This window comes from Bombyx mori, chromosome 11, assembly GCF_030269925.1.
Source record: "Bombyx mori chromosome 11, ASM3026992v2".
Taxonomy (NCBI): Eukaryota; Metazoa; Arthropoda; class Insecta; order Lepidoptera; family Bombycidae; genus Bombyx; species Bombyx mori.
In genome coordinates, this window is record NC_085117.1 from 10,540,529 (window position 1) to 10,553,763 (window position 13,235).

Sequence of the window (13,235 nt, forward strand, 5' to 3'; positions counted from 1 at the left end):
ATGACATTGTTAAAAGCTTCGTGTAAACTAGGCCACAGAACCTTTTGTTTTGTAAACTGTACAATAAGTTTAATAAATTTGCACTTATTTTTCAATGAAACTACGAGATTCCTGTCGTAAATATAAAAACCCAGAGTACAACAACGTAAGGAAGTATCGGATAAAAGATAATTAGATTTTAATTAAGACAGATAATGTCAAATAAACTAAAATCAAACAACATATCAGGTTAAGATAAGCCTTTGAGCAGATTAAGAACACGTTTAGCTTCCGAATTTTATAGTGGACTGATAAGAAAATTCTCCTACCAAGAATCGTTAGATACAAGTTTTAGTTTTGACAGACATAATATTATGTTGAATTTCCAATATGTACACCGATGATTAATACACTTATTTTGACGTGATAACGTCTTATAAATCGATGAACACCGGCTGCACGCACAAAAATGTGTCACGTTCCGCCTGAGCCTGCAAGCGAGAGCGCGAAACAAGCGATAGAGAGGCACGATCGGTCCGAGCGTTGGCATGGTGACATTTATCACTCTTCTCGCGTGACGTCAGACTAGCTCTGACGTCACTCGAACTGCTAGCCAGTTCGAATAGTTCTGCTACTCATCATACGAGACTACTTGTCGAACCGTTCGTTCCGATATCGAGTCGAGGGAACGCGTTCCCGGCCCCGTCACGTCACAGCCGGAGTCCCGCAAGGCTCCGCCCTCTCCCCGTTACTATTTAGTTTGTATATCAACGATATACCCCGGTCTCCGGAGACCCATCTGGCGCTCTTCGCCGATGACACCGCCATCTACTACTCGTGTAGGAAGAAGGCGTTGCTTCATCGACGACTTCAGACCGCAGCTACCACCATGGGACAGTGGTTCCGGAAGTGGCGCATCGACATCAACCCCACGAAAAGCACAGCGGTGCTCTTCAAAAGGGGTCGCCCTCCGAACACCACGCTGAGCATCCCTCTCCCGACTAGGCGCGTCAACACCCCCGCCCCCGCCGTTCGCCCAATCACGATGTTCGACCAGCCCATACCGTGGGCCCCGAAGGTCAAATACTTAGGCGTCACCCTCGACAGTAGGATGACATTCCGCCCCCACATCAAGACGGTACGCGACCGTGCCGCCTTCATTCTAGGACGTCTCTACCCGATGATATGTAGGCGAAGTAAAATGTCCCTTAGAAATAAGGTGACACTCTACAAAACTTGCATACGCCCCGTCATGACCTATGCAAGTGTAGTGTTCGCTCACGCGGCCCGCATACACTTAAAATCATTCCAAGTCATTCAATCCCGTTTTTGCAGGATAGCCGTCGGAGCCCCGTGGTTCGTCAGGAATGTCGACCTCCATGACGACCTGGACTTAGAGTCCATCAGTAAGTATCTGCAGTCGGCGTCCATGCGCCACTTCGATAAAGCGGCACGACACGAGAATCCTCTCATCGTGGCCGCCGGTAACTACATTCCCGATCCTGCGGACAGAATGGAAAGCAGTCGACGTCGCCCAAAACACGTCATTTCGGATCCTCCCGATCCACTAACGGTGCTTTTAGGTACCTCAAGCACCGGTCACCGTTCTCGTCGAACCCGTCGCTTGCGACGAAGGGCTCGACGAGTAAATTAACTCTCAGACACAGCCCACTGAGTTTCTCGCCGGATCTTCTCAGTGGGTCGCGTTTCCGATCCGGTGGTAGATTCTGCGAAGCACGACTCTTGCTAGGGTTCGTGTTAGCAACATCGTCAGGTTTGAGCCCCGTGAGCTCACCTACTAAAGTTAGGGTTACGCTGACATAGCCTCTCAAGGCTATCAGCTTAGGTAGGAAAAAAAAAAAAAGTTCTGCTACTGACGTTATCATGTAAGACTGTCACCCGTAAACCGAATTTACAGACAACTAATTATTTTTTTCAGATGGTATGTTTTGCATACCCCACACTGGGGCGGTACTCAAGGCGCTATTACCTTCCCGTTTTGTATTGATAACTGGGAATTGGTAAAGAAATTCCTACAACCCGGCCTCTTTACCGCGGTTCGCATACAACACTGGTCTGGCGAGACGATTTTTATTGAAGTAAAAACGAAAGCAACTTCACAGGCGAAACAGCAGCGAAACGATACATCCGATTCCTTGTAACTTTTATGCATCATTCAAACAAAAAAAAACATTCACGAGTACCTTCATCTATATCATTTCTTGCTGCCGCTTCTAGTAGCATGACACTGTCGCTAAAATAAATATTCCTTTTGGTGCTTTTCTCCTTCCTCGGTCTGGTCCTCGCCCATTCTTTCTCCCTTTGCTGCCATAGCTTTAGTTGCTGCATGCGCCGTCTACAAGAAATTAATAAATAATTATAATCTACTAAATTTAGAAGACTTATTCTGCTGAAGTAGTTATTGAAAGTATTCACATTCATGTCTAATAGATTAACACACGGTATACTAATTGACTTCATAGGGAAAAGGCCATTCGGATTGTCGATAATCCCGTACAAAGGGATCGTTTGGAACCTCTGAAGGAACTTTGATTCCTTCTGTGTTTCGTGTCGTGTTCCTGCTGAATGTCACTGAATAGTTGTTCGAAATTATCGCTTTATTTCCTTTTTACTATCGCTCATTCCGCTACCTGAGTAGGGTTCACTCGCACCATCTGGAATCACTGTGTTCACCACAATGCGTTTCTAGAGATCTTTCTCCAACATGTCCGATTTTAGAACGAACTGTCCTCCAAAGAACTTCCATAACGCTATGTCATGTCCTTCTTTAAACATGATTTGAGTACAGACCTTAGCAAAAGGCGGCATCTTGGCTGTGTACCTGACATTGCTGATATCCATGAGCGACGATGAAAACGTTAATGTTGTAACAAAATAATACAGGCACATTATCCCAAAAGGTGAAACAAATTTCATTCCATTTCAGAACATTTAATACTGACGAATTGGGAAGGGCGTTCTTTACTTTAGTTCCGAAATAATGATGATAATTAAAAAAAAAAACAAAAACAAAGTAGTAGTGTTCTATTATTCACTTCACTTAAGCAGCAAATTTAAGAGATCAATTTAAAATAGTAACAACACAAATTCCATATTGATATATGCAAACAAACGAAAAAGAATAGTTCTCAACTATTGAATAATTAAATTCACAGAATCACACTTTTATTTACATTCAACTGGTGAAGTCGCACTATCACTAAATATATATCACACAATTTTTCTGTATAGACTTGCTCGTTACGTATCAAACTCAGAATACGGTAGAAATCACTCAAGTGGTAACAATGTCTGTAAAGATAACGTTTGTATTCATTTGGATAAAATAACGTATAGCACGCATAACGAACAAATATTTAAATAAATAAATAATAATAAATAACTTATGGAATAAACATTAATTAAGATAAACGACAAAATGAAATTTAAACATTTAAAATTACTTTCAATAAACAAACTGAATCTGATAAGAATAATTAAAACACGTATATACACTAAAAATTTTAATACCTATAAATATTATGTTGCAATATTATTTTATACAGCCAAACTAGGCACATGATTCACAAGATTTACAAATAAATCAGCTCGTATTTTATAACGTTAAACTTTTTGATCTGATCAAAACGGTTTAAAAAAAAAGGTTCCGAATACCTAAACAGAAAACTTCTTTGATGTAGACTGCTTGCTGCATAGAAAACTCCACGACTATACACAAACTGAACCGTGATTAATGACAAGGCGGCATGCGGGTGGTTCATGCCCACTCGTTATTTTTGAGAAATATCACGATCGTAGGTGTAATTCGGAACATGCAAACCAAATTAGCGCTTGCGTCTAAAAATATATTTTTTACAATCACTTCGGTTACATAAAATTCGATATCGGCTTCCGAATTAATTTGCGACGAACTGTGTTATTGGCTGTGGCCGTAATATTTATTCCAGTCGTGAGCTTCTCTGAAATTAACGTTTTTTTTTAACGTTAAATTATGTATCGAGGGGTGAAAGGCTATATCGTTTAAGCGATATTTTTGCAACTTTACAAATTACATCATATGGGGAGCCAGCCATATAGTTTATTTATTTATTCTATATTTAAATTTTGAAAAAAAATATGAGAAAAAACTTCTTCAGCTATTTGAATAGAGTAAACTTAATTCTTAATTCTAAATTTCAATTAAAAACATCGAACTGTTGATGCTAATACCAAGTAAAACGCATCTTTAATTACAATGATAAATGTCGCGTATTAGCAAAATGTTGCTTAAACCAAATAACCTTCACCCCTCGATATATGTATATCTGAAAGAAATCAAACCAAAGCTAGAAACGGCTGGCGCCTATTTTAATAAACGTTAAAATAGACAAAGTGTCGTCACCAATTTGTCTTTCAAAGTCATAACAATAATTTAGATCACCAATAAAGCGAACGACTTTGATCAATCTACTGAAGTGCATAAGACTTGAACGATTGCTTCGATAGTATCAATTTGCAGCAACCGAGTCGGTATAAAACTGGCCGATATTATTTATGTATATTTCATTGCCATATTGAGCCGTTAACGACACAACACATGTAGGCGACTGCATAATGTAGATTGGCCTCCGCGGTCGTTTCTATACTTTACGTTATATAACATGAATTTTATATTATTTTGTAATTTTTCTTTCCAAAATAACAAAGTAATAACTTAAATGGACGAAAATTTCGGTGTAAGTCGTTAACCGCCTTGAAAGTACTGACATGCGAGAGACGTTAATAAATCTTTTTTTAGACAAATTTCAGAGAGAATGAAAATATTTTATTTGTACATTTTATAATCAATATAACACTACGATATTATATGTAAAAAGATAATGCCTTGAACATGAATAAATTTAAAACTTCATATTTAGTCTAAGCGAATATTAGGAAATAACGTGCCAACTTACTATTCAAAACGATCCAGTTAATTCGTAAAATAACTTGTGTCGCTCTGATATTTTTATTCAGACTGAGATTAATATTACTCACGCCTTGAAATCAAACGTGAATGACTTTTTTGATGTTCGACCACTACAATACTGAAATTAGTGTGTCTATGTCGATCACTTGAGCTAACTTCATAAATATATACATAAACATATAATACATCAACTGTTTGTAAATTTCATTAGGAACTATTATGATTCAGTGAGAGCGTGAAGCATTCGTTTTCGTGCCTCAATATTTTTTTTTCATTTTATCGTTTTCTACAATCTAAAAATATTATTTCATATTAAGCATCTTTTATGGGTTCAAAGAATCGCAGAAGATACGAAAGTCACACTGGCTTTATTTTGTAACAATTTGAGGGTAAGTTATATCTTTCCTTGAATTGTTACAAAAATTGTTTTTAAAATGATTGCCTTTTTTATTTGGCACATATGTAACATTATGGAGTGTAATATTGCGCTTTGATCTTTACACACGCCTTAGGTATTTTAGTACGTTTTTAGCATCACCTATGTTTGTTTATGTAACGGAATCTTTCAACGTAATTTTCAATAAATTTAAATGACGTCAGATTAAATTGAAAATTTGTACATCGACCAAGCACTGATTATTAAAAAATATATTTTATATAATTACTTTCATTTCAAATCCTAACTTGGAGCATCAGGATAAACTTTCTTTTGTGGCTTGCTATTGAACCGCTTTTTTTTAGTTTTTGCTCCATATTCATTTCGTAACATCAGGCAGACAAGCTCACTCGTTATCTGCATTTACCGGAGCCCATTGACTACAACGTAAAGGTCACTGTCCACCTTGAGTCACAGGATTAAAAGCTCAATGATTGCAACAATTGTCCAAATTATAAAAATAGAGGGTATATGCGGGCTCGCAAAAGAACCATTACCAGTCTACATGATAGGATTTAGGATACATAAGGTTTAGATGTATGTATAATAGAACAAAAAAATACTGCAACAGCTATTGGTGATCTGGATCTTTTGATTGATACACACCACAAACATATAAAATTTCGTATTACAGAATTTTATTTTTCGCACCTTCCTATTATCGATATCTTTATGGAAACCTAAAATTAAGTTGAAATATTTAGTATCATCGTATTTGTATACTTTATTTGAAATAACAGCTATTAGTTTTCATCCGCATTTAAAACATTCCAATATTTTTCTGTAAGGAGTCTTGCTAAATATCTATTAGACAAACAATTTATCCAAACGTTGTGTTTACATTATCACACTTTATTTCGGATGCTATAAATGAAGAAATGATCTAGTTTATTCGACCCATGTAAAATGCTAATTTAATCCATAAAAATTTATTTGTTCCGCCAAAATCTCGCATCGGTTCTTACTTAAATAACTGTAAATTGACATGCAATCAAAAGTGAAAATGTAGGTTTCACTTCAATACAACGCGCTGTACCAGATATTGTACCAGATTATTTGTTAGAAAAATACAATTGTTTCAATTACGTATCACCAAATTTTACGACTTATACCCCTACCATAAAATTTACAGTTTCATCCAATCAATCCTGTCACCACAAACGACCATGAGATGTCTTTTGTTTTGTTTGTTTAAGCATCAAACAAAAACCACCCGATCGACTTTGAGGAAATTTCTTATTTAAAAGTCCTACGCTTAGACATACTTTTACTGGCGGTAGGACCCCTTGGGAGTCCGCGCGGGTGGGTACCACCGCCCTGTCTATTTCTGTCGTGAAGCAGTAATGCGTTTCGGTTTGATGGGTGGGGCAGCCGTTGTAACTATACTGAGATCTTAGAACTTATATCTCAAGGTGGGTGGCGCATTTACGTTGTAGATGTCCATGGGCTCCAGTAACCACTTAACACCACGTGGGCTGAGAGCTCGTCCAACCATCTAAGCAATAAAAAATAAAAAATAAAAAAACCCAGTATTTTTATTTTATCTCGCTAGTATGAAGGGAGCGGAAAATTTCACAGTAAAACGATTATTATTGAACCAATTGAAATCAATGAAGTCTGCTGAGCTCTCGTTTGATTATTCGAAATCAACATACGCTTGTAATTTTTATTATACGTATTTACAAAACAGTAAAAGAAAGCACTGTATACGTAGCTCATTACTAGAAATCCAAAAATATTAGTACATGCTGAATTGTGGAGAATAAAAAAAATTACTACTCATATTGATTAGATCCTAATCTTAAATACATTACAAATTTTAATATGATTTTTTGACCGTTTTTCTTCGTATTCTGTTCGTTTTGCGTCCGTCTTCTTTATCCGATGACTTGAAAATCTGTTAACCTCTCGGCACTTTAAGGGAGATTTATTTTACCATCTAGCCACTGCAAAATAGTTTCAGCTGTATTTCATATAACATGTGGCGTGACAAATCAAAGGGCAGCATTGCCGGGTTTCACACACTTTCTATAAACCACAATCTCTTTTTAACCTTTTCTATAAACTTCTTTGATCGTTAAAATAAAAAAGACTTTGGAGTTTTATATTCTATTGTAAACATTATACAATACAACTAAATTTCGAATAAGAATTCGTCGTAGAACTAAAACATGAATAGCAACATTATGGATACATAGTGCCCAATTTTCCCATTATTAAAAAGTTTTAATGTGTTGAAAATTTCACACATGTAACGTTTGTTATATTCGAAATTGTTATTAAGACTAGGCTTTATGCCGATTCTAAATTGCCAGAATTGAGAAACTAAAGAAGTCGTGGTTATAAATGATAAGCGCCCGGTAAACATCAAGAGTAATGTGACTGTGCCTGTATTCAAATACCGCAGCAGGTATAAACACTTTTTAATCGATACATTGATGTGAATCATTTAGGGTAGTTTTCACCAACCTCAAGAAGTTCGATAAACTTGAAATTTTCGCAAACATTACGCTCGTAATAATTTGAATACTTTAAGCCTAATATCCTGTCCAGCTCACCGAGACAAATAACGTAAAAGGGCACATAATTATATACTCTCTTTTATCATCATGACAAACGTATCAGTGTTGAAACGTTTTACGATTTAAAAAAAAACAAGAAAAACCCGATTGTAAAAAACAGCAGTGTGATTTACATCAAATCTTACAAATAATGAATTGGTAGCTTTTAAAAAGAGTGGTTGTTGTAAACAAAAACACGATTACGCTTTTTTATAGACCAATATATTGTTCTAAATTAGTAGGATACTCAACACGTGTACTCTTTTCACGATGAAGCTATAAAAAATCGTTGAATAAAAATCAACCCGAAAAGTTACGAATTTACAAAACTACTGGTGGGATAGGATGTAAGCCTGCATGTAAGTAGTAAGTACCATCTGGCTTATTTCTATCTCTATATTATATGTACCGATTTGAAGGGTTATAAGGGTTATATTATATAACACATTTGAGGTTTTAGTCTCATGTCTCAAGTTCTATTGGCTCCGGAAACAGCAGCATAGCGGGCCATAAGGTAATTTGTCAAGATTTAAAAATTGCTGTTTATCTACAAATGAGTCGTCTATTATCAAAGGTGGCAATCTGTGCATTTGGACAAAAAAAATTTATTGATATGTCAATACAGATTGATTTGAATATAATCGTCTCGTTCAAAGAATACGGTTCAAAACCTGCATTAAATAAAGGTTAATAGTTAACCTGTTATTATCTAAGATGTCGTTCCGAAGAGTTTTGTGACTGCCAATGGAATACAAAGTCAATAATTCGTTTTTCTGATTTACCAATCATTGTACAAAAGTCAGATTGCCGGCTTTGATAATAGTCGACTCAAATCTGTTAGGTAAAACTTTTTTCAATATCCCAACACTGGCTCAGTTTGACAATGGCTGGCTGCAAAAAATCCGCTCCTCTCGCTTTGAAGTTATTATTAAGTCAAATCGTATTTCACCACAACATCAAGTGTATTAACACAATTTGAAATGAACTAAACAAATTATGCAAATGTGTACTTTTGTATTAAGAGTTATCACGATTGTAAAATGAACACGACACTGTTCTCTCAATACTAGCTGCTATTTATTTTTAGAACTGACATTGTGCCTAGTTTAATTGAGACCACGTGATTAATTTCAGGTACCTACTAGACATGCCCCGTAGATTCATTCGCGATAAATTTACAATCCATCAAGGATTTTCAAGACCATTTTGCATTTTCCGAAGTTTAAAGAGTTTGCTTGCGTTTGATTTTTCAAAAATCCATGCTAACTACAAAACTCGGCTAAGCCAAGTTTTACGCATCTTCATTGTGTGTGACATCGTTTGAGTACAACATAATTGATTCGCCTTCCGTAAATTATATACATCAAACAGCCACATAAGTCATCATGCTGTTTAAATGTATATTAAACTATTAGATTAACAGATATTAGAGATATGTAATCTAAACTAGTATTAAAAATGCGAAAGTAACTCTGTCTGTCTGTCTGTCGCGCTCTCACGCCAAAACTACTGAACCATTTAAATTAAATTTGGTACACAAATAGTCAGAGATAGTCACACAGATAAAGTCAGACAGTAGCGTAGATAGAGTCACACAATAAAAAAAAGGGTTGAAAGGGAGGATGAAAAGTTGTATAAAGTATCGTCATTTTAGAGCTAAAAGATTGAAACTTATTTTTTAGCCTGAGGATTCGATATAAATAAACATGACACTAAGTTTACACATCAGAACAACACATTTGCTATAATTTATAAAAATATATTGAGAATTATCCAAAATATAAGTACGAAGGAAAAAAATGTGCCATCTGCGAGCTATTTTTGCGTGCGCCATTGAAGTTACATGTGCATAATGCAAAATGGAAATGTTAATCTCAAATGGTCCTGTAAAAAAGCCCGTGACAGCACGAGTATCTATCTTTTATTTGTAAGAAATTATCGCCAAAATAATTAATCTATATAAGTATATAAAAATGAATTGCTGTTCGTTAGTCTCGCTAAAATTCGAGAACGACTGGACCGATTTAGTTAATTTTGGTATTGAATTATTTGTGGAAGTCCAAAGAAGGTTTAAAAGGTAGATGAAAATGCTCTGAATTAAATAAAAATAACAATTTTGTTTTTCCTTTCATATGTCCCCCGTCCGAGGGATTCCTTTTGTTTGTTTTAAGTTTATTTTATACAAAAGTTTAGGTCTTTTATTTATCGATTGAGGCACTACGAAGTCTGCCGGGTCAACTAGTCATTAATATAAGAAGAGGAAAGATTAGATTTTTTGTTTGTGGCGTTCTTTTTTTTTGTGTTTGTAACTGTGAGGGCCAGATTTGTATAAAAGAATATTCAATAAGATCAATAATAAATTACACTTCCCGAAGCGAAGCGAGGGCAGGCCGCTAGTTATTTATATTTTACGATAACATTTATGGAATGATCGTTGTCATTTATTTAATATAATTTATAATTATATTTATATAATATGTTATTTTGTTATTAGTGCCGGTTGCCTAGTCTAATCTTCAATACTGGAGTAGAATGTTATGAGTCCGCATATTACACCACTGGGTAACATGTTTCTGCGCGATGTAATCAAATGTTTGAAGGTAATCTGAAATATTCGAGGAGGATTATTCCAATGCAATTGAAACTGAGATTATTAAGGTGGGTGACGTTTTACCGTACTGAAAATGAACTCATTGGATTTTTTATTTATTTAAAATATATCAATAGTACTAATGAAATGTTACACATTTTGGATTATCAGTTCGTATTGGGTTTACAAAATGGATTCAAAAAGCGAACTTTATCTGTTTATCATTTAGAACAACATCCGTCGCGTCAACGTAATCTTCATTGAAAATTTAAGAGTTGCTTCTCCAACATGTCAAAGCTATCAACGAAACCGTTAACCGCTGATAATTTTCTATATAATACTTCTTAAATTTATTATCAATACTATTTTTAGTGACACTTTAAAAAAGCAAGTAATATGCCATATGATTTAATTCTTATTTACTGGTCTTTAATCATCGTAGATTATAGCACTCAAGCTACTACGGTTTTAACCGGGTTCCTGTTTGAATATGGATCTGCTAAATCTACATGTAAAATTATGACATCAACATTTATACGTAATGACGTTACATTCTGTAATTCTGTTGTTTTTTCTACTTACAATATTGATATCAGTAATCGTTGGGGCAACTAGAATTTAATATTGTGCTAGCGTCTACAAAATATGTACGAAAGCACGCTTTTGTTAGTTTAGCATGTATCTATCTGTCTATGCAAAATAATATTTCAAAGTAATTTTCACAAACTACAAGACCTTTGATGAACTTGAAAATTTTAAACACTTATCGATGATCCTGATTAAAATAACCAGCAAATGAAAAATTATGCATTCGTTTTTTAGTTAAGTTGGCTATTTTTGCACATGTGGATGATGCTTTTTTTATATGTACCTAAGCTGGTAGCCTTGAGAGGCTATTCCAGCGTAACCTTAACTAGTAGGTGAGCTCACGGGGCTCAAACCTGACGACGTTGCTAATACGAACCCTCGCAAGAGTCGTGCTTCGCAGAATCTACCACCGGATCGGAAACGCGACCCACCGAGAAGATCCGGCGAGAAACTCAGTGGGCTGTGTCTGAGGGTTAATTTGCTCGTCGAGCCCTTCGTCGCAAGCGACGGGTTCGACGAGAACGGTGACCGGTGCTTGAAGTACCTAGAAGCACCGTTAGTGGATCGGGAGGATCCGAAATGACGTGTTTTGGGCGACGTCGACTGCTTTCCATTCTTTCCGCAGGATCGGGAATGGGGGACCAGCGATAATCTTCGGATATATTCGAGAGTCTTAGCTAATTAAGACGATTAGATATGCTTTTTTTAAAATAAGCGTTAGAGCTTAGTTAAAAAATATAAGTTACTTTGTGCTTGAAAGTAATCGCGTCACTGCTTGTACTTTCAGAATTTCAGACTACGTTTCCAAAGCATATTCTTCATGCTCTACAGCCACTCATCGCTCCAAGACAGCGAATGCAGCAATTTCCTTTCAACCAAAAAAAAGAAGCGTCTCTGGTACCGTTTTTTAGTAGCACCATAATATTCACTTCACGATAGTAAAATAGTTATCTCATTACAACGTTCTTGAATCCCACATCATAAAATCGCGAGGAAATGCAGAGTATCTATGAGATCCGAAATAAAAACACTTTTATGATCGACATCAATAAAAAAAAATAAAAAAATACCAAATTTAATGACTGCAACCGAGAATCTTTACATATATGTATTATAAAAACAAGACAACTATTACAATTATGCAAGAGTCCATAAGACAACAGATTTACAAGGCTACGAGTGAAGTAGTCGTTCACTCCCACGGTCATTGTGCCAAAAAACGACGTATTTTACACCCGCAAAAAAATATATAGTGAAAGTTAATTAAAAGCGAACGATAAAATATCGGAAACTTCGTTTTTTTCTAACTGATTTTAAAAACCAAACACAATTGTTTGCGAAAACTTTTGATCATTATTAATATCTTTTGATCATTGATATTGATTTTTATATTACATCCATATTAAGTACCTACTTTATGACCACCAAAATGTCTTTATTATTTTCATTACACTGTACCTTTTTTATAGTTTTTAGTTTATATTCAATTATTTTTTTTGGAAAACGAGCTTACAGATCATCTGGTATTACATTGTTACCAGAGCCAATAGATATGAGAAAGTGAATGTGGCCACCCATCTCCAAATCTCAATCTACTACAAATTGACCGATTTCAATAATGGTGATTTAGGATGCTCTTAAATTTTGTACATTTTGTGAACTAAATTCCCTAGATGTAGGTCAGAAAAACTATATGATAAAATATATACTGCTAGCTGTTCATCTGTGTGTGTTACTTTCTTATCATTCATAGTATTAATGTAGTAATATTCTCAACTATCTTCCTATGTAACTACTCCATAATATTAAATGCCTGGTGCTGGAGGTAGTGAACGTTGCCAGTACACATGAGCTGTTCTTACCACAAATCAGGTAATATTAAAATTTTAAAAGATCATAATTAGAATAGATTTAAATTCAAGATCGTCCTGAGTCATCCACATAATGGAGTGTAGGGGTTCCATTAGTAATTTTCAATTCAAGAAGGTGGTGAGTTTGTCTGCCAACCTTTGCTTTAAACCATATGTGCAAATAAAAGTTTATAAAATCAGAGAAATTTATGACAACCCGTGAAATACAATACTTGCAGTAAACATGTTTGCAATAGGTATA

The 13,235-nt window shown here is 35.4% G+C and overlaps 1 protein-coding gene across 13 annotated transcripts in view; it reads right to left on the reverse strand.

Annotated features, from left to right (window-relative positions):
- LOC101740746 (protein phosphatase 1 regulatory subunit 16A) overlaps positions 1-13,235 on the reverse strand; it is a 44,331-nt gene that overhangs the window by 29,040 nt on the left and 2,056 nt on the right. For 6 of the 13 annotated variants that reach the window (XM_062671119.1, XM_062671118.1, XM_062671115.1 and 3 more), the window contains exons 1-2: positions 2,822-2,998; positions 2,184-2,335 (exon numbers count right to left, since the gene is read on the reverse strand). In XM_062671119.1, coding sequence (XP_062527103.1) covers positions 2,184-2,335; positions 2,822-2,916 — 247 coding nt within the window. In that variant the 5' untranslated portion in view covers positions 2,917-2,998. Of the gene's footprint in view, positions 1-2,183; positions 2,336-2,790; positions 3,197-4,934; positions 5,051-13,235 lie in introns of those variants that run through there. The other 7 variants (XM_004931607.5, XM_038013663.2, XM_038013662.2 and 4 more) reach the window with 3 other exon arrangements.